Here is a 21,805-nt window from a genome sequence, read left to right on the forward strand (position 1 = left end):
ATGTATCATCATGAACTTACTAAGCTTTATACAAAAAGCTGTGTCGAAAAAGCTTATTTATTTTTAATCGGGTTAAAAATATTAATTTCATTTTATTGCACCTTAAAAATATTTAAATCAGCATATTTGTTTATGACTGAATTTGTTTTCATTTTGAAATATTAAGGCAGTACCTTTCCGAAATGTCCCATTTCCCCACCTTACAAAGACACACATAAATAAATGAAGAGAAAAATAAACTATTCAATTGTGAAAAAGTACAAAACCATAACCTCACCACTGACTTCCACCTCATCCTTATTTTTGTATACATTTACAAAAAAACTACACACACCTGCAGATGTGCATCTGTTGGACAAAATGTATGAAGATTGTTGAGCATCAGTCACTTCTGAACATAGAGGGGAAATGATGATATCATACTTTTTGATATTTAGTTAGTACTTTGAAAATTACAAACCAACTCTTCATACCTGCATTATACTGTACGTAAATAATATAATTATACATTATTTTAGAACCTGCAGAGAAACTGAAATCCTCACATTACATTTGGTTGTGGTGCTATTCTTTAAAAACAATATGTTGTCCCAGCCAGACGCACTTAGGGCTGATTTGTGACGCTGAGATAGTTTCACCGACATGACGCCAGCTTCAGAGGAAGTCAGCAGAAGGTTAAATGAGCAGACTGCTCTTCACTTCAGTGAGCAGCTTCATTACACTCCGCAGTCTCAAGCGCCTACACATAAAATGTTCCTCGTTAAATGATCTAAATCATGACATTCACTATCATAGAAAAAGCCAGCGCTGACACGTGAGAATAAATCAGTGTGTTTATTTCATGTCTTAATAATTTAAGAGTGTTGAACAGTCGGGTTCGGTGCTCTTCTGATGCTGCACCATCGTGACCTTACGGTATCTGCTGCCTTGATCTAAAGTCGGCCTCGCTCTTCGTCTTTGGACACATGTAAACTACAGATTATATTGATCCTGGTCTGCCTTTGCCGCCCAGTTCGATCCATCGACTGGGCGGCGTCAGTCTAAGGCACGCACGGCTAAATAAGTAGAGGCAACATTCCCGCGAGGCCTCTTGAACAGAAGTTAGCAGCCCGGATGAGTTTGACATCAGTCTCTATGGAGACCACAGCCTCTACATGGTTAATGAACTATCAGCAAACCCTAAGGCCGACTAGGCGTACGATTCATACTCTGACATTGAATCTAGGCGACACAGATCACAGACCGCTGTGCTCGGAAGCTGGTTATACTCTCATTATCCAGTCTGCGCACCAGTCCCACAGCAGCGGCAGAGGTTAATCTGTTATAGTCCCTCTGTGGCAGTCGCCTGCAATGAGATGAGGCTAAGTGAGTCTGTTCTGGTCCTGTTGCTGATGTGGGCTACGGCGCTGTAGATCCCTCTTGTTCCCCTTTGTAGACTCGCAGAGTGGCCTTACACACAAACTGGAACTGACACTGAAACACACAACAAACAAAGTGTTACTAGCTGTGATACAACAAGAGCAGCACTGATTATATTTTACATTCTCTTGTCATTAAACTCCAGGAAAAGAACAAGATCAACGATGAACTGATCCTACGAACACGTGTTGTCTATGAAACCAGGAGCCTGGGAAACACTTGTTTTTCTGTACTGTACTTTTTAGTTCAGTTCGAGAAGCATTTTCTAAAAGCTGCAGCACCCAGCTGTTATTTAGCATGTATGATGTTCACAATTATCAATATCTTAGTTGAGCATGTTAGCATTTGATAATTAGCACTAAACACAGAGCACAGCTGGGGCTGATGGGAATGTCTTTGATTTTGCAGATACTCTAAAAAACCAAAGTATTGAAAAACTAAATATTTGACCTGATGATGGCCCTATATATAAAAGTCAATTTGTCTTGAGGAGGACATAAATGCCTCAGCCAAATGTCACAGTCATCCATCCAACAGTTTTTCCAACATTTCACTCGAAAATGTGAACTTAATAGAGGAAAAGTCAGAGAATTACAAAAGACAGCAGGACTAGTGACCTTGAACATCTGTCCAATATTTCATGAGAAATCAGTTGTTGAAATATTTCAGTCTGAACCAAAGTGGTTGACCCACAGACCGACACTTCCATCCACACAAGCATGCTGCTGGAACTAACCCCCTCTGTTCAGGAAGATTGTATGATACGACTGGAAGCTCCAGAACAGCTACTGAGTGATGAGACTTGTCAACTGTGTGTTTGTGACCCATTTTCAGTGTTTTACATTTTCAGTAGGAACCAACAGCCGTGTGGCCGAGAGTACGGAAGGGAGACTAACACGTTGTAGAATAACGCCATCCTTATCTTTAAACATATGTCTTCACTTGTAGGTTTGTCCTCTGACTGAGTGTTTCCATCACAAAACGTGATATGAGGGGAAACCTGAGGAAGCTTTCCATTTGAAGAAGCCTCTGGGACTGGATTGCCTTTCAAAATAAGGGTTGTAGTGGTGGTAGCATTGGCCTTGAAGCAGGCTTGTGACTGAAGGGTTGTCATATTTCCAGCATTACCTCCCATCAGAGCAATGAGTAACACTTTCCTCTCCCTCGACATATACCGCTGAGGTGCCACAGAACAAGGCTTCAAACCTCAGCTTGTCAGTATAAAACGGTTACAGCCACGTTTCTGTGAATTAATGAAGCTTAAAGATGACAGGATCCTGCAGTTATCAAATACATTGTCGACTTCACTGTACACTAATTCTGGGCACAGTGAAGTGAAGCCTCCTCTCCTTCAGGAGAGAACAATCACTGTGGCAGAAATCCTTGTCCTGCTTCTCCGTACCGTTGTCTGAATCATCATGGCTCGCTGGTCTCGCAATGTTTTGACAATGTCCAGCGGGAACACCGGCCGATCCTCATCCAACAAAGTCAGAGCCGTTTCCATGGTGATCAGAACACCTGTCCGTCCAATCCCAGCACTGAAATGAAAAACAAACAAATCATAAAGCATATAGTAGAAGCAGGTACAGTACATGTGTGTGTGTGTGTGTGTGTGTGTGTGTGTGTGTGTGTGTGTGTGTGTGTGAGAGAGAGTTACCTGCAGTGTACCATAAGTGGCTCGTCCCCTCTCCTCCTCTCCCTGACCGAGCTGATGAAGAGCAGGAAGTCTGAAGGATCATCGGGTACGCCATGGTCGGGCCACGCGACATACTGCAGGTGTGTGACTGCACGTTCCTCACCCCGCTGACACACACACACACACACACACAAAGGAAGATAATCAGAGACATGTAACCATTGGGAAATATATCACCTACATGAGACAAACTCTGCAGCTTTACAGGCTTAAACACTATTAATTCACAATATTCAGCATAAGAGAAAACGAAGTGGAAGCTGAGAGCCGATCAGGAGAACAAACCTGCACGTGACCAGGAGGCGACACTGAGATTAGGAAGTGGAGTGGGACACAGAAAGACGAAAACAGGTGGCGGGGAGAATGGCTGAATTTAGAGTTTATAATCGTCATGTGGCCTCTGACTCCATGCAGGGATTAACTCGCTCCGCCAGAGGAGCAGATGGGCTCACACAGGAGTATCTGTGTGAGCATGTGTGTGACTTCATACTTCATGCCTCCTTGAGCATTATCTGCATATTTACCAATTTGCCACAGAAGTCAGTTTGGAAAACAGGTAATTTAATCAGATTATCTACCATTTTATTAAATGTTTTAAACTTGTTTTAATCAACCTCTCAGAAGGACCTGCCCACCTACACACAGTTAATACACACCTACATGCACAGGCCCACCCACACACACATACAGACCATGCCACCCATACGGAGGGGACTGTATGCTTGGCTGTGGATAGTTTGCTGCCTGTGGTGCGCTCTGTCATGTAACATACGGGACAAATATGGCACATATGCAAACATACAAATAGAAAATCTCTGTGTTGTGGGACCGTGATCATGCTTTGCTCAGGTTTCAAGTGGATTTGGAAGCAGGTTTGAACTTCAGGGGAACCACAGTTGAGTTGGTACTAATTATTTTTGCAGACTGGGGGATCTGGCTGAAACTTCTTGAAACATATTTATTAATATTATATTCCATTTCTGCCAATATATCCTTCCAAATGCTACAAACTGTTCAAAAATAAAACAATTTAAAGAGCCCATCATAGTCACTTGTGTAAAAGCTCAAGCTGGTCTTGTTTTGTCTGACAAATGATGTTAAAGCAATTAAAAGCAGCACATTTCCACATTTGAGACGAATAAACAAGTGATTTTGTACTTTAAAAGTAACGGAAATTATTTTTTGATCGTCAACATAGTTGCCAATTAATTCTCTGTCAATCGGCGAATCATTTGCTCCTGTACCTTGGTGTGTGTCAGAGTGAATTGCCGCGTCACGTACGCCAGGTTACACTCCTCAGAGTGACACTTCACCCGCATGTGTCCGTAATCCTTCACTTCTGGCGGATGCGGCCAGTACTGGTGGCACTTGGTCTGTAAGTGTATGACATCACCGACAAATTACATAACATGTGACGCGAGTCGTCAGTCAGCATACAGTGTACGACGGCATCAGCTGTGCTCTGCTCTCATGAAATCAAACTCATATTCAACAGCATCGTATGTTCAACCCAGCAGTCTGATTCATCAGGTGCAGGATGTGAACTGATTGCCAATGTGTGTGTGTGTGTGTGTGTGTGCGTGTGTGTGTGTGTGAGATCGCCAAGTGGATCGAAACTCATGGCACTAGACGAACATCAGGAAATTGACAATTAATGAAAGCATTTGGTTACCAAGCAACAGCTGAGACAAAGACATTTTCATTCAACAAGACCTTGATATCTCGCTGCCTCTGTCTGTGTGAATGTTTCCTCGCCCTCAAATCATTCCTCTTCTTGCCATCCTGCTCATGCTTTACATTTAGCTGCTCTCTACACTATGAAACCCTGTAATTACTCACAAATGTGCCAATTTATCCTTTTTGTGAGCAAACATTGCCACTGAACCTTATAATTACAGTAATCCCAGAGCAAATAAAACATCATGTAATAATGTAATAGTAGTGCTGCAGTAATCACTGTCAATGCAACGTTAATGTGGCTGTTTAAGGTGTAAACGTATGAACGCGTGTTTACCCGTCCCCTCTCTGTCAGAGTTGTGAGCATGATGATGGTGTGTATCTGTTGCTCCCACACAGTCTGCCAAAAGTGAGCGCAGGTCTGTGGCAATGGGCCCTGAGCCGCAACATAACGTAAGCAAACACCAGACACTGGAGGCACCACCTGCGAGACAGACAAATAAACACACACACACAGATACACACATGCCACACAGACGGTTACATTAAATGTCATCCAGGGAAGAGACATTTCATGTAAGTGATGCGCACCGTGATGTGGCTGCCGTTGATGTAGTCCTCCGGGCCCTGGAGCACCACTCTGGTGGCATCATCTGAAAGGAGAGCAGCGCAGCAGTGTGTGAGCGTCACGATAGAGCCTGAGAAGCACGACAGGGTCAACCAATTAAGGTGCTACAGCTGTGAGATTTCAGAACAAGGTTAGAAAGGTAACTAAGAGCAGCGGGAGGGGGCGAGTAGCATTGCACAGACACACAGATAATAAGAATAAGCAGCACTTACAAGGTAAAACATCCTTATATCGATTCTTGTCCATGTTCTCGGGGAGCCGAGCACAGTTTAGTAACAGACCAGGCTTCCTCCTGTATAAATTCTACGAATTACAAGCATACAAACACACGCTTTGCCCGTAAACACACACAGAAATATACACAAACAAAGAATGCAAATTCCAAGCCGGTGACTGCATTTGTTTAAGATTAGGGCTCTAAAACCGGCTCAGTTTGATCTAAAATGACTGTGTTTGTGAGACAGGTGAAAGACTGCTTAAAAGAAATGATGCATTTGGTGTAGTTTGGCTTATTATTATTGAACAGTAGTCACTTTTAGCTCCCCTCTCCTTTTAAATACCTCAAAATGGAAACAGAGTGTGCCGGACTGTATTCCTCTCTCCAGCTGTCTCATCGATTCCTCCACTGTCGTGACCCGCTCCGACTGGCCAGTTGACAGCTTGTCTCCCTGTGATTGGCTGGTGAGCGTGAGGGCGGGATGCAACTGTAGGAGGGGGGCCACCCGGCCAGGACCTGGAATACAAGGACGGTTCAAGGCTGTAATAAATATTCATAGAAATAAGAGTGTGCACTGTGATACCATATGCTGCTTCAGCAGTTGTGTATCTCACACACTCACACACACATACACACACACACGTTTACATCTGATGAGCAAGCACCCCCCCCCCCACACACACACACAGACAGACAGACAGAGAGACAGACAGACACACACGCACACACACACACAAACACCCACAAAACACACCTTTACGTCTGATGAGCAAGGCCAGCTCTCTGGAGTGCGACTCTCTGCTGGCTCGTATGAACATGACAACCTGATCATGTGTGTGTTCAGAAATGTCTCGGCCGTTGATGAGCACCAACAGATCTCCCTCCAGGAGTTTGGGCTCACACCGACCTGCCTACAAACAACACACAGCTGACATCTCCACTCCAAATCTGTCTTTTAGTCTCGGGCTTCGAGCTAAACCGATATATCGGCTGATATGAGTTTATTATACATCAGTCTCTAGGTTGGCAGATAAGACATTGTAGTCCAGAAACGACAACATGTACTTTAGAAACAGTGTGATCATACATAGCTTGTCCACCAGAAAGCACTGTCAAAAAATGTCTGCTCAGGATTTATCCCCCAAAAAATCTAGTACTTGCGAAGAGAGATATTTTGTTTATTCTTGATTTCTAATTACCATTGGCCGATATATGGTTATAGTATCCTTAAACTTTTAAATATGTATAGGCCTTACAAAGTGAGTGTGTTCAGGCTACACCAAGTTTTTTTACCATTTGTTGTACAAATTAATCGACTTATCGTCAAAAATAGTGGGAAATGTTTACGATATCGTAAAGCCAAAAGTGACGTTTTGTCCAATCGACAGTTCAAAACTAAATGGTTTACCTTAAACATGGCCTCCTTGTGGAGGTAATTAACAATTAATATTTCTGGTGAGCGACCAATGAAGCGATCAATGAACTGACTCATTGTTACGTCTCTTTTCATCAATCATTACTGTGTTTACATTTCATCACAGAGTTATTTCATCACCACCTGGAGACGCCACGCTTTCGAAACACAAACAAGTCGGTTCTTACCGGAGAGTCGGGTTTAATGTGGGATATGGCCAGAGGCATCTTCTGGTCCACTCCACCCTAGGAGGAGTTGGGAAATGAAATGGAGTGACACCTCAAACATAACGTGTGTAAATAATATCAAACATTGCCTGCCACACATGAAGGCAAGAGACACACAAAGAGCGTAAGAGAGAGACCCACTTTAACGTTGAAGCCAAACTTGCCGTCATGGTCGGGGGCGATACATATGAGCATCAAGTCGCCATCGCCGAGAGCTCCCTGCAAACACAGTACTCAGAATCAATGGAGACAGTGATGGATACACAGTCATACACTAGTTTAGAGTTGATGGGGACAGAACGGACCTTATCGTAGTGCTGTGAGCTGTGGTCACCGTCCTCCTCCCCTATGCTGTCATCAATTCGTAACAAAGCCTCGTCTGTCACCTGGCTGGAAGAGAAAGAGTTGAAATGTAGTTTTTTCATCCTGATTTGCAGGTTAACAGATGACTTTCAGATGTGATGCAGTTCTGACTAATTTCATAACATAATATTTGTACACACCCACACACATTTGACCTGCTTGATTGATACATTTTGACTATTTGGTGTTCTACATGATAAATTAAGAACCACTTATCAGAAATGTAACAACTTTCTAGCTTTCATAACATGCAGATATTTAAAATCGTACAAGGAGGAGCTTCTTTTCTCTTGAAAAAAATGTCTGGCCTACTGAATATCACGTTAACTAGCTACATTTGATATCAACAGCTTCCACTAATTCTGTATTTACAATTGCATCTCACGATACAAAAATTGCACTTCATCCGATTACATTGTCGGTTTAAATTATTACACTTTCACTCCGACTATATCCTCGTAGCCGAAAGGATTGAGAGAGAGTTTAAGAGTGTCTCAGAAGAAGACACATTTCTCTAACTCATACTCACTGACGCGGTGAAGTGTCTCCCTCACTGTCCTTGCTGCTGCTCACAGACGCCCTGTATGTGTAGAAGACGTCCTCCCCCTCCGACATGTCCTTCATGTCATTGGTCAGCTCGACTGAGGACGGGCGAGGTTTACGGATGCCGTGGCGAACTCGAGGACTTCGCCTGTCGAAGAGATAAACCAGAAAAACCCGGTACGTGTAAGATTTTATCGAATGATACAGAGTTTAAAAAAAAGAAAAGAGGGACTGGATGGATGTTTGACTGCAGCTGAGAACACAACGTCATGGTTAATCCTGCACATCGTACCAGTTGGGGGTGTTTGGGGGCGATCTAGAGGGCAGGCTCTTGGTTTCGAGGTACTCGGATGAAATCGACCTCCGCAGGACTGGGTTCCACACCATCCCCCCCACAACACGCTGGCACACTGGACCACTGCGAAAAGGAAGGCAAAATAATCGTTTCAGTGTTCGTGACAAAAATATGCACGCAAATATGTACGTACAGGCAATACTCACCTCTCAGTTTTACTGTGGCCAAGTCCCAAGTGTTGCGTTATCAACTCTTTGTAGGACTGAACTGTACTGTTGTTGTGTTTGGGGCTCCGGACCGTCCGGTTGGAGCAGAAGAAGGAGTGATGATCCACACTGGACCTCCACAGGTTCTTACAGGTCTTGGGACAGGGCACAACCAGAGACACCTCACAATCCTGGGTCTCCCCCTGCAATATACAGAGATCTTTTAAATAATGCTTTATTCAAGGTCACATCTCTTCTCTTCTTCTCACATTTTGTATGAATGATTTATTACTTGTCATGTCGGATAGAAGTTCAGACTGGGCCGGTTGATGAAGTCTAAACTCTTGCTACAACGCTATTCTTATTCTATACTCAACACCTATTGGTGTCATGATGATCTTTGAAGAACTGGCATCAAACAGAGTGCAATGTTACAGGATTTACTCTTCTACTTTTTCCCGGATACTTCAAAATGTTTGTCTTCAACCCAGTATATCACAGTGTGTGACTTTCCCTGCCATGTGGGTGTGAGGGATGTTTGCATGGTTGTATGCATGGACAAGTTTGTCAGTCAGCTTTTTCATAACATATTTCTCGTGGGAGTTGAAAGACTTCGTCTGTTGCGCCCAGCGCAGCCCACTCCTTCTGTCACAGCCCAAGCAGCCTTGCCCCGTCATGGCCATCACAGCCTTTTCACACAACTGCTACGACTATTAGTGTTTTTTTACAGGACACTATGATCCTTAATTAATAAAACAGGCCATATGTTAAACCACTAGTTCTCAGATATAATTCAATATTTAGATATAATCAATGGTGCTATTAATAATCAATGGTGCTACATATAAAGTGTGGATCTGAACCATTCAAACACTATGTAGACCATGACAAGCCTGTGAAATGTTGTTAAAAAGGAAAGTGTATAAATTGTTATGTTCTAGATTTTGCTATAATTTCAACTCAACATACAAGCAATTGAACAATTGTATAGAGCAATAAAAAGCATCATTTTGTTCCAATCTATAAAGAATAAATCAATGATAGAGTGACTCACGTGTTTACGTTTCAGATGTATAAGAAAGCGTTTCCTCTTGAATGAAATCTTGATGATGTTTCCCCTACATGTGAAGAATGCAATTGGTTGAAGGAAAAAACGAAATACAAGAACAAAGAAATGTAATTGACGTTGTCGTCACTCACCAGGGGAAGAAACTGGAGCAAATCATATTGCAGAATATTGCAACACCACTGGAGGCCAAACCCACCTTCAGAGGGGCGTCATTGGTGTCCTGGGAGACGATGAGGGGATGACAACAGAAGTTATAAAAGAGGGGTATAAAGAGGAATTACATGAATGTCTGTGTGAGGGAGTCTCTCTACCATGGCAGCATGCAGCTCCACCCCATACAGCTCCAGCGTCCGTGCTGTGTTGAGGAAACACAGCTCTGCCTCGCTCTGCTTCAGCCCCCTGGGAACACACACACACACAGAGTCACAAACACAGAGTCACAAACACAGAGTCACATACACAGAGTCACATACACAGAGTCACAAACACAGAGTCGCATGCACAGAGTCACAAACACAGAGTCACATACACAGAGTCACAAACACAGTCACAAACACAGAGTCACAAACACAGAGTCGCATGCACAGAGTCACATACACAGAGTCACATACACAGAGTCACATAAATAGTCATATGCACAGTCAAATGCACAGTCACATACACAGTCACAAACACAGAGTCACTTATACAGAGTCACAGAGTCACAAACACAGAGTCACAAACACAGAGTCACATGCACAGAGTCACATACACAGAGTCACATACACACAGTCACATACACAGAGTCACAGAGTCAAACACAGAGTCAGACACACAGAGTCAGACACAGAGAGTCACATACACAGAGCCACATAAATAGTCATATGCACAGTCAAATGCACAGAGTCACATACACAGAGTCACAAACACAGAGTCACTTATACAGAGTCACAGAGTTACAAACACAGTCACAAACACAGAGTCACATGCACAGAGTCACATACACAGAGTCACAGAGTCACAAACACAGAGTCACAAACACATAGTCACATACAGAGTCACAAACACAGTCACATGCACAGAGTCACATACACAGAGTCACATACACAGAGTCACATGCATAGAGTCACATACACAGAGTCACAAACACAGAGTCACAAACACAGAGTCACATGCACAGAGTCACATACACAGAGTCACAAACACAGAGTCACAGAGTCACAAACACAGAGTCACAAACACAGAGTCACATACACAGTGTCACAGAGTCAAACACAGAGTCAGACACACAGAGTCACATACACAGAGCCACATAAATAGTCATATGCACAGTCAAATGCACAGAGTCACATACACAGAGTCACAAACACAGAGTCACAGAGTTACAAACACAGAGTCACATGCACAGTCACATACACAGAGTCACAAACACAGTCACAAACACAGAGTCACATGCACAGAGTCACATACACAGAGTCACAAACACAGAGTCACAAACACAGAGTCACATACAGAGTCACAAACACAGTCACAAACACAGAGTCACAAACACAGAGTCACATGCACAGAGTCACAAACACAGAGTCACATGCACAGAGTCACATGCACAGAGTCACATACACAGAGTCACATACAGAGTCACAAACACAGAGTCACATACAGAGTCACAAACACAGAGTCACAAACACAGAGTCACATGCAGAGTCACAAACACAGAGTCACATGCACAGAGTCACATGCACAGAGTCACATGCACAGAGTCACATACACAGAGTCACAAACACAGAGTCACAAACACAGAGTCACAAACACAGAGTCACAAACACAGAGTCACATGCACAGTCACAAACACAGAGTCACATGCACAGAGTCACATGCACAGAGTCACAAACACAGAGTCACATACAGAGTCACAAACACAGAGTCACAAACACAGAGTCACATGCACAGAGTCACATGCACAGAGTCACATACACAGAGTCACATACAGAGTCACAAACACAGAGCCACATAAATAGTCATATACACAGAGTCATATGCACAGAGTCACATACACAGAGTCACATAGTCACAAACACAGTCACATACACAGAGTCACATACACAGAGTCACAAACACAGAGTCACATACACAGAGTCACAAACACAGAGTCACAAACACAGAGTCACATACACAGAGTCACATACACAGAGTCACAAACACAGTGTCACATACACAGAGTCACATACACAGAGTCACATACACAGAGTCACAAACACAGAGTCACATACACAGAGTCACAAACACAGAGTCACATACACAGAGTCACATACACAGAGTCACAAACACAGAGTCACATACACAGAGTCACAAACACAGAGTCACATACACAGAGTCACATACACAGAGTCACAAACACAGAGTCACATACACAGAGTCACATACACAGAGTCACAAACACAGAGTCACATACACAGAGTCACAAACACAGAGTCACATACACAGAGTCACATACACAGAGTCACAAACACAGAGTCACATACACAGAGTCACATACACAGAGTCACAAACACAGAGTCACATACACAGAGTCACATACACAGAGTCACAAACACAGAGTCACAAACACAGAGTCACATACACAGAGTCACAAACACAGAGTCACATACACAGAGTCACATACACAGAGTCATGTACATCACCAGGAACCAACTGCACAACAAACTTGTTTTTTGTCGGTGGAAGCTAGATGTAATGAAACTGCCTGTATTACTTGTGCTGTGGATGAAGATCCTCCACTTTAGACAGGAAGTCTTCATCCTGCTCAGGAATGAAGTGGCATTTGGAGAGGTAACCGGGGAGGCGAGCTGGACAGTGATCCCCCATCTCCGCTGCAGGCGATGGAAAGAGACACTGAGCATTGACTAATCACCAGATGCACACATTCACCAGTGACATCTGGGGTACTGTAAGAGAGCTGCTGCTATGTGTTGAGCATCCTCAACATGACTAATTACTCACTCAGTTATTATTAAGCCATTAATCATTTGTTTCTCGGAGGAAAGATAGGACTTACACTGCACGGCGTAAGAGGCCAACACTACAGCTGCACTCAGCGGGCACTGCAACCTACAATCACACTCCATGATTACACATTGTATTGGCTAAACACGTTCTGTGCAGATGGGGGAGGATTGGCTGAGTTTGTGCGTTACTAACCGTCCTTCTCTAATGTCACTCCTGATCTGGAGGAAGTACAGGTGCCTGCAGGTACGAGACAAGAGGAACTTTACAAACCGACACCTTCATTTGTATTCATATTCCCATACCGAAAAGGACCTTTGTGAGTCAAAAAACTTCTCCGGATCAATATCTAGTGATATATGACTGTTGCAAAAACAAACATAACTCAGAGGCACATATACTAACCTTGTCTGTTCATGCTGCAGCGAGTTAGGATCAGACATGAAGAATCGTACTCTGAAGTTCAGATAAAAAGGAGATGCAAGACCTGTAGAGAAACAGTAGATATCTATAGTTGCAGGTCCACCTTAATACTCTTCTCTTCTAGACCCCCAATCTATAAATGTATTGTAATATATATTTCAAAACAAAAATATACTTGAAATAACCATTAAAAAAACACTGGAGCGAGAAAAGGACAGATACCTTTTATCTGCTTCTTCAAGGGTTTCTCAGGCTCCAACCATCTCTGAGAGAAAGAAATTAATTAAGCATAATGACGAACGGGCTCAAAAAAAGCATTCATGGAAGCATACCCTGTGGTTATCATCGTCTAAACAGCAATCAGGGAGTGAAATACGTTACATTCCCATCCCAAATGCTCAGCAGATGAACAGTGAGCTCACAGGAGAGTGTGTGTTGGCTGCGACTGAGGTGATGGCTGAGCTGGATTCTCTGATCTGCAGGCTGAAGAGCTGCCTCTCCTGCAGGCCCAGGTGGTTGCATACTTGGTCCAACAGAACCACACCTTCATCCTGCTTCTGAAGGATGGAAACAACAAACAGACATTAATATCAGCCAAATCTTTGACTGACATTTCCCCGTTGCTTATTAGTACATGTATAAACACTGTGCCAGATGTTGCAGTTGGGCCTCATATATAGATAGGATACTTTTGATTTAATCTGTTAATCTTTTTTTATTTAAAATATTAATATCGGAAACAACCGCAACGTTCTCTGCACAGCTTCCGTCCTAGGAAGCAGTATTTGTGATTGCCTGCATGTGTTTGTGTTTATGCTTGTCAATGTGTGTGGGTATACTGCGGTGAAGCGGCGTATGACATGTACGATGATGATTTTAAAGGCTGTGTGACGAGCTCTGGAAGTAGCGATTGGTGAGCGTGACTTAAAATCAAGGTCACAGAGTTACACAAGAGACACACACTGACGTTAGGATTATTAGCAGAGCACCGAGACAGATTGGAATAACATATGATCTCTTCAACGACAGACAGGAAACAGTGCATGTGTGTGTATGGGTGTGTGTGTGTGTGTGAGTGTGTGTGTGTGTTACGCACGCTGACTCTGAAGGTCTCGATAGTGCCATCCAGTAGCTGAACTAGGCAAAGCAAGTCCGGTTTTGGCATGTCTGTTCCCACGGTAACTCTGCCTCAAGACCAAAACCCTGCCCTCAGCTCGTCACTGACCGGGGACCTGGAAACACACACACACACACACACACCAACAACCACCAAAACAGTGTGAGATGTTTCCAGGCTGTTGTCTTCAAATGCACCTCCCTCAGGATGGCATTGTGTGATGAGTGATATATGTGCTGTATGGATCACCAGTGAGTAATGCAGCGTGAATGCGAAGGAGTGACTGTTTGTTTGTGTGTGTGTGTGTGTGTGTGTGTGTGTGTAATTCCTTATTATTTTGGCCTGGGTCTGAACATGTCTCTTCCCTCTCCCTGCTGCTCTCCCTGCTGTGTCTCCTGCTCCTGACACAGGCAGCTGAATGATAAGAATGTTAAACATGTTCGCAGTTGAACACGCCCATCTACACTAAGACTGATCTCAGACCAGCTTCTAGGAGAAAAGGACACAGCAGGACCAACACTTACATGCACGAGTAATACATACTCAAAGCTAATAAGGTACCTCGGCTTTGACAATATCTAATTGTGCGTGTGTGTGCGTGTGTTTGTGTGCGTGTGTGTGTATGGGTGCGGGTGAGTGCATATATGTGCATGCAAGTGTGTGTCCGTACATGTGTCCGGTCTTGGTTTGCAGGTGAATGATTAATGGCACCAGACGAGCCTGTCTCACACTGATTCTGAAAAGACGCAGTGTTTGGGTTAATGTTTGAACAAAGTGACACACTCTGCATATGTTAAAAGAGAGCTGTTCCCAGTTCGGTGACTTGTTTTCCATTATAACCCCTCTCACAGGCAGGCCTCTAATGAACTTACAAGTGAATGCTACATTTAAAAACATCACCGTGGTGTGGAGAAGTATGACCTCACTGGGTGTTTCGGCATCTATGTTTGATATCATGCAGATATATACAGATTAAGACATAAACGGGTTATCTGACGTTAAAATACTTTTACACACATTGTCTGCACAAGTCAAACGTGCATACTGTAGGACATGTATACACCGAGCATTGATGGCCCACTGCTTCACCAACATGTCCACATACCAATAAACCAACAGGGCCTATGTGTAATCGGCACATATTTATATTGTCCGGCTGTCGATAATGAACTCTGCTGCGACCTCGCTGTACTTTGACCCACCGCGCTAACAAGGAACCTGTTGACAACCTGAAGTTTTCGACAGCTAACCTCCACCCAAAAGGAGGGACACTTCACTGGCCAACTTTCCTCCAACCACAGCGATCCTCGTAACAACAATTTGGCCGAGTAACTGCTTTTTGGGAAGAGAATATTTAAAAGACCCAAAAAAAGATTTGTGTACCTCAGTCGTCCCGTTTCAGAGACGGATCATATTCCTCGGGACGGGGCGCGTCGGAAGAGCCAGGTATAGTTCGGTAAATATCCGGGACAAGTTTCTCATCCCTGGCTGCGCTGACTTCGCGCGGCCCCGCCCCTTCACCGTGCGCGCTACCGATATAGGGGCGCGCGCAAAGCAAAGGAAAAATATGCAGAGCGATACACAACCAAAACATAGAATGAACCCTTCAAAATGCTTGTTTGGTCCAACCAACAGTCAAAAACTCAAACCCATTAAGAATAAATTCAAGTTAATACAATAGGCTTACGGTAAAAGAACAAACTCTCATATTTGAGAAACCGGAATCATTGTTGCAAAGGTAATCTCTGAAACAATAAGTTGCCAATTATTTTTCTATTTTTAACTTGTTGGTTAATCAGCGAATTGTTCAGCATTAATTGTAGATAATGTTCTGTTTTTTAATCTATAATAACAACTATATTTTATGTTTGATATGTATATGCTAAAATCTTAACTTGTAAGTAATTATATTTAAAGTTGTAATAATTATTGGAGTAAAATCGCACTATTTGCCTGCTAATAGTGTAGAAGTGTAACGTGAGAGTGAAATAATTTTTTTTAAGAGAAGTACGAATATCACACATTTGTACACAGTACTTGAGTAAATGTACTTTAATGATTATTGCTGTTATTTTTATTCTAATAATGACTACTTTATCATACAATGTTGACATGCATTAAAGGTATAAATCAAACTATTATTTTCATCATTTTGTCTATGAAGAGAAAAAAGCTGAGCACTTGTTCTCACAGATCAAGGTGACGTCGCCAAATTGCTCTAATTGTACAGTGAAACAGTGCAAATCCCAAAGATGCTCTATTTATTATGATGTTCAATTGAGTGAACTTGTAAACACTCACAATTGAGATGCTGGAACCTGAGACGGTCATTATCACAAATAGTTGCAATCACCATTAACTATTATTCTGTTGTTCCTCTCAAGGGAAAGTATGAGGTGTTGGATCCTGCGTTCTTCTCTTGGGTGGCACACTTCAAAGTTCAGAAAAGTACTTTTAGCTTCAAACCAAGAGAAGCCAAAGAACAGTGTGTACATGTCTAATGCTGAACTAATGGACATTTTGTTGTTGTCTTAACAAATACCCATTGAAAAATAAAGTAAGTCTACTACAAGACATTATCTGCTTTCCTGTCTCCATCTACAGGACAGAATAAGTAGTGCTGTCACATGTGTTCAGCATGAACAATTTGAAAGTTCATATACGCTTCCTACTGTACACTGAAAAAATAACTTGACGAATAAAACACACCCAATAAATCATATAATCTGTAACACCCTCAGAAAAGATGTTGACGGCATTTATGGACGGCATTTATTAATTTCTATTTTTTTCAATTTAATTTTGATTCTTGAATGAGATAATGCACGAAAGGGACAGTGAAGGCTGAAGATAATGGAGCTGCCATTGAGACCAGAAGTTACACGGCGTATTAGGTGTCAATCTGCAGGCATATTTTGAATGTGCTTCAACATTCCCCTCCTGTTACCTTTAGTCAAATTCCTTGTTTGTGCAAACTTACTTGGCCAATAAAACTGATTCTGATTCTGATGATTCTGATTCTGTTAGGCTTGAGGCTGAAGCAGCGAGTCAGTTCTCTCTGGTGGCATTGACTGATCTGCTGGGTTTCCTCTCTTGTGGGAATGCTGTTAGACTGCAGAGATGTATGCGCTGTGTTCAGTGTCGCCTGTTTCATGTTTGGAGATGCAAAAAACAGCCCCAGCTAGTTCCAGTGCCGTTGGAGTGAGAAGTCAGACCGGCAGAGACTAGTTTATTTGGGGTGACAAGGAGAAACTATAGCACTGTAACCAGTGCTGCCGCTAGCCATGTTGGTGCCCTAAGCATAACTCCTTCATGATGCCCCCCCTGAGATAGGAAATGGACCCACGGCGAGCGGCGTCGACAGGGGGCGGGGGTGCCCCCTCAGGACTTGGTGCCCTATACGCACAGCGCGTATACACTCAAAAAAACCGATTCAAGCCCTTCTTAGAGGTGATACATTTAAATATTGTTTGATACATTTAAATAAATCAATTACAAAACGAAGATATTTATATTGAATGGGTGTAACACAAAATGTATGAATACTTTCATTTATTAGATTTATTTAGGTTACACTCACAAAAACGATTCAAGCCCTTCTTCGAGGTGACACATTTAAATATTGTTTGATACATTTAAATAAATCAATTACAAAAATAGATTTTTATATTTAATGGGTGTAACACAAAATGTATGAATACTTTCATTTATTCGATTTATTTAGGTTAGATGGTGTGCATATCAACTAAAAATAAATGTGTTTCATTGAGGACTACCCTTTGCGCATGCGCCTTCTGAAAATCAGTTGTTTGCATGAGGTGAAGACACTTTCAGGGCTGTACGGTGGTGCAGTGGCTCGCACCGTTGCCTCAAAGCCACAGGTACGTGGGTTAAATTCCCAGTCGGGGCGTTCCTTCTGTGTGGAGTTTTCATATTTTGTTAGTTAGTTTATATTTTGAGTTGGACAAACATAAATTAATTTAATTTAATGAATATCGTTATTTTATTTTCGATGTATTTGATACAAATGAGTTGGACTAACTTAATTACATTTTATTGAACTGATGTGCTAAATTTGAGTTTGAGTTGCATATAATTATTGGATGGAAAACCTGCCAACAATTTAATTGAGTTCATCCAATGAGTCATTTCTTTGAGTGTAGTGCGCGTTATGGGAGCGGCGGCGCTGACTGTAACAAAGAGGATACTCCCACTGCTGCTGTGCAAGGATCATCTTTCCGTCACAGAGACAAGACACCCTGTACCAACTCTGATCCAGAGCTGCTCCTAATTTAGAAACCGACAGGAACAATCTTGATGTTATTTCAGTTTCTGCACTTCATGTTTAATGTATCTGATTCACAGTCTCTTATTTTCATAATAAAGTCATCCATTACTTTTACATCCAGTTCAAGACGATACTTGTATTTAAACTGTTGCGCTCATATTGACAAAGCCAAGTTTCATCTCTGAAAAGAGTGTATTGTCTCTAACTTATTTTGCTTTAACTGATGAAAGAGAAGCATCTTCTCCCCGTCTCTCAATAATTACTTTGTGCCAGACTCCAGATATTTCCTCTGTATTTTCCAATGAAATAATCACATGTTAAAATAAAGTTATTCATTCAACAACTGGATTATTTGTATGTAATTGTACCTGAATGTCTTGAGTGCAGATAAACTGCTGTGATATGCAACAACCAGCGTAACCCACGTAAGATTCTACTCTGTTTTATTCATATATTACAAGCATGAAATTGGGCCTATGATGGCGTGGACAGGCCCTGTTCTTACTCAAGTGTGCAGCAGCCACATGAGACAGGAGGACAGATACAGAGCTGTCATGTGCTGGAATGCTCTCATTACTTTATGGCATGTAGTATCCAAAACCAATCAACTAAACTAAGGTTCAAAGGAACACTGTGTGCTGCAAATCTCTGGTCATATTAAAATAAAATGTGTTGTGCAGTGTTGATCTTTTTCTACAAGTTGGCTATCACACACACACATTACTTCAGTAGCCTATGAGTGTTGCCACCCACTCTTAGACTTACAGGGGTATACATTGTTCCCATAACTCTAACAAATAAAGAGGAGAAAGATGCTCAAATGATCAAAATCATTTGTGTCCCTTCCCCGACCATGTGGGTACAAGGCACTGAGCTAAGTCTGCCTTCACGTGTTGACACCTTGTTTCCTCAAGACCTGAAGCCTACTTTTCTCTTTGTTTTTGTTGCCCTCTTTGTAATATGAATTATACTCACCATGTGATACGCTGTGGTATTATTGACAAGTAAATGAGTACTATATTGTACATGGTTGGGAGTATATATGCCTATTAATTTGGTGGCCCTTTTAAAAAGGAAACCGTTTGTTAAGGGTTTATACGCTGTAATTAATGGATGTATTAGGAGTTTATAATGCTTTGAAGATCAGAAACAAAAGACAAACCGATAGGATTCCCCTTAAGCCTCTCTTGTGCGCACGCGTCATCGTTTCCGAGATCTCCGAGGGCACTTTAACGCAGCACTGTGGATGTAACTGCGTCTCCTACGTCAACGCTCTTTAAACAGAGCAGCCACACGTTAAAAGTTTGTGACAATTAAGGCGGCGCTCCTTCACTATCAACCAGACTCCTCTCCTCTGGCCGTTTATAAAACACCTCCTAGCCAGGCTGTCTCCGAGGATTGTGTCATTTTTCTCAGGTAAATAAAGGATATCTTGTTTACCGGCGTTCTTACGTAAAGTGTTTACGTAAAGTCTTTACGTAAAAGCCTTACGTAAAGTCTTTACGTGAAGTTAGCGTTAGTTCATGTAGGTTAATAGTCAAAAGTAACGATTAACTAACGCTATAGGAGGAATTAGAAAACGGAATTAATAATATTATGTTCAAGTCATATTTAGGTTGAAACTGTATCTTTATTAGAGTAACGCTATGTCAGATTAACGGCGTTAAATGAGTATTTTACGCTAAATATCGATTCAGCTTTTGACCTCTTCTGTCAGGGACTAGGTTTAGTTATTAGCTATTAGTTACTAGCTAGCTAGCTAACCTCCTGCTTGGCTTAACGCTCTGCTCAAGGCGAAGACAGTTGGTTTCACCGACTTTCTACATACATATGTTTCCAGTCAATTCTTCTGCCAACAGTAAGTACAATGTTTAGAGCTTTTTACGTTTGGGATAAAGTGGTTATTGTTAAAAGAACAACACCATGTAACCACTGTTTTTTACCTTGATTGAACTCTGGGCACTGAAAACCCTGCGTAGACACAACAGAATGAGAAGAGAGAAAGATGAGAGAGGCACACTAGTGAGTACAGGGACTTTGTTTTTTAAAGAAACTAAATCTGACCTCCTGACCTTTCCGTCCATGTGTCTTTTCTCTCCTCAGAGCTCATTGAACATAGACCTCACAATTAGTAATTTTACCACCTGATGACAGAAAAAAAAGCCGTAATTGAACACTTCCCTAAGTCAAGGACATTTACCGATGTTTACACAAAAAACACCATGTCCTCCAAGACCATATTAAAACAGTAAAGAGAAATCCAGGTGAAAACTGAGGAAACTGAAGCAAAAACAGCAATATCAGTTGGAATACTTTTTTTTCAGGAATCTGTAGACTAAATAACACTTTAGTCCCATCTGTCTACCAGAGACCTCAAACCAGAAAACATCCTGCTGGACAGCAGTCATGTATGTTTACTGACTTTGTGCTTTGTAAAGAAGGTGTTGCCATTTGTGGGATTACACATACATTCTGTGGGACTCCTGAGTCCCTCACTCCAGAGCACCCATACAATGCAGCAGTGGACTGGTGGGGCCTCGGCACTGTACTGTTTGAGATGCTGTATGGACTGGTGAGTTGAGGTGAAACAATCTTTCCATCTTATCACCTTTTGTAGCATCTTCTCCTTCCTCTATCTCCCTGTCTTTTCTCTCAGCCTCCATCTTACAGCCGGAGCAAAGCAGAGACGTTTGACAACATACTTCATGCTCCTCTGATGTTGCGTCGGGTTTTTTTTCCGGACGCTTACTCTCAGAGGGATTGCTGGAAAGAGATGTCTCCAATTGATAAGGTGGGAGCCATGACCTTGTAAGTACACACAAAGACGGGTCCCTGTGATATCAGCTACATTGACCCAGAGTTCATGCTAAGAACTGTCCATGCATCTGTGAGTGAGCGGTGTCAGGCGGGCAGGACCAGCGAGGCCTTCCCAGGATTCTCTTTCATGAACCCGGCGGAGTAGGTGGCAGCAGAGACAGTTTCATAACAACAATTCCTCTGGGAGAATTTTAGTTCAAATATTTATTGTGTTATGTCAGAAATTATTAAATAAAAGTCTATTTTTTAACACAAAAAGAATGATTGCACTAACACTGCATTTCTCATTGATTTCCCACTAAATTACAGAATATTCCATGTAATAAGTTATTTTAAGCATCAGTTCATACTGTAAAATATTCTGGTCACTATTTCTCAAGTCCTAGTTCCATTAATGTGTAAAAAAAACTGGAAGAATAAACAC

The 21,805-nt window shown here is 42.2% G+C and overlaps 1 protein-coding gene across 2 annotated transcripts; it reads right to left on the bottom strand.

Moving 5' to 3' along the window:
- Window positions 1-819: 819 nt before the first annotated feature.
- On the bottom strand, window positions 820-15,865 carry ptpn3 (protein tyrosine phosphatase non-receptor type 3). Of its 2 annotated transcripts, XM_056444588.1 has the most exons (27): window positions 15,660-15,865; window positions 14,947-15,012; window positions 14,256-14,391; window positions 13,582-13,716; window positions 13,382-13,424; window positions 13,142-13,223; window positions 12,932-12,976; window positions 12,789-12,841; window positions 12,486-12,603; window positions 10,066-10,153; window positions 9,886-9,974; window positions 9,740-9,803; window positions 8,686-8,888; window positions 8,477-8,602; window positions 8,171-8,332; window positions 7,584-7,668; window positions 7,420-7,497; window positions 7,240-7,296; window positions 6,392-6,548; window positions 5,981-6,153; window positions 5,633-5,723; window positions 5,384-5,445; window positions 5,130-5,276; window positions 4,360-4,488; window positions 3,077-3,222; window positions 2,822-2,957; window positions 820-1,473 (listed from the first exon to the last, which is right to left on the bottom strand). In XM_056444588.1, exons 3-27 carry the CDS (start codon window positions 14,322-14,324, stop codon window positions 1,399-1,401), a joined length of 2,613 nt encoding a protein of 870 aa, XP_056300563.1. In that variant the 5' UTR covers window positions 14,325-14,391; window positions 14,947-15,012; window positions 15,660-15,865; the 3' UTR covers window positions 820-1,398. The 2 variants fall into 2 exon arrangements, with proteins under 2 accessions (XP_056300563.1, XP_056300564.1); XM_056444589.1 differs by lacking the exon at window positions 14,947-15,012.
- Window positions 15,866-21,805: the final 5,940 nt, after the last annotated feature.

This window comes from Pseudoliparis swirei, chromosome 22, assembly GCF_029220125.1.
Source record: "Pseudoliparis swirei isolate HS2019 ecotype Mariana Trench chromosome 22, NWPU_hadal_v1, whole genome shotgun sequence".
Lineage (NCBI taxonomy): Eukaryota > Metazoa > Chordata > Actinopteri > Perciformes > Liparidae > Pseudoliparis > Pseudoliparis swirei.

Excerpts from the sequence above, each read along its gene's own strand:
- ptpn3 (XM_056444589.1), bottom strand. The coding sequence starts at position 14,324 with ATGCCAAAACCGGACTTGCTTTGCCTAGTTCAGCTACTGGATGGCACT. Across the intron at positions 8,889-9,739 it reads TACATCTGAAACGTAAACAC|GGGGAGACCCAGGATTGTGA; the intron begins GTGAGTCACTCT and ends TGTATATTGCAG. Across the intron at positions 1,474-2,821 it reads CCATGATGATTCAGACAACG|TGTCAGTTCCAGTTTGTGTG; the intron begins GTACGGAGAAGC and ends TGTGTGTTTCAG.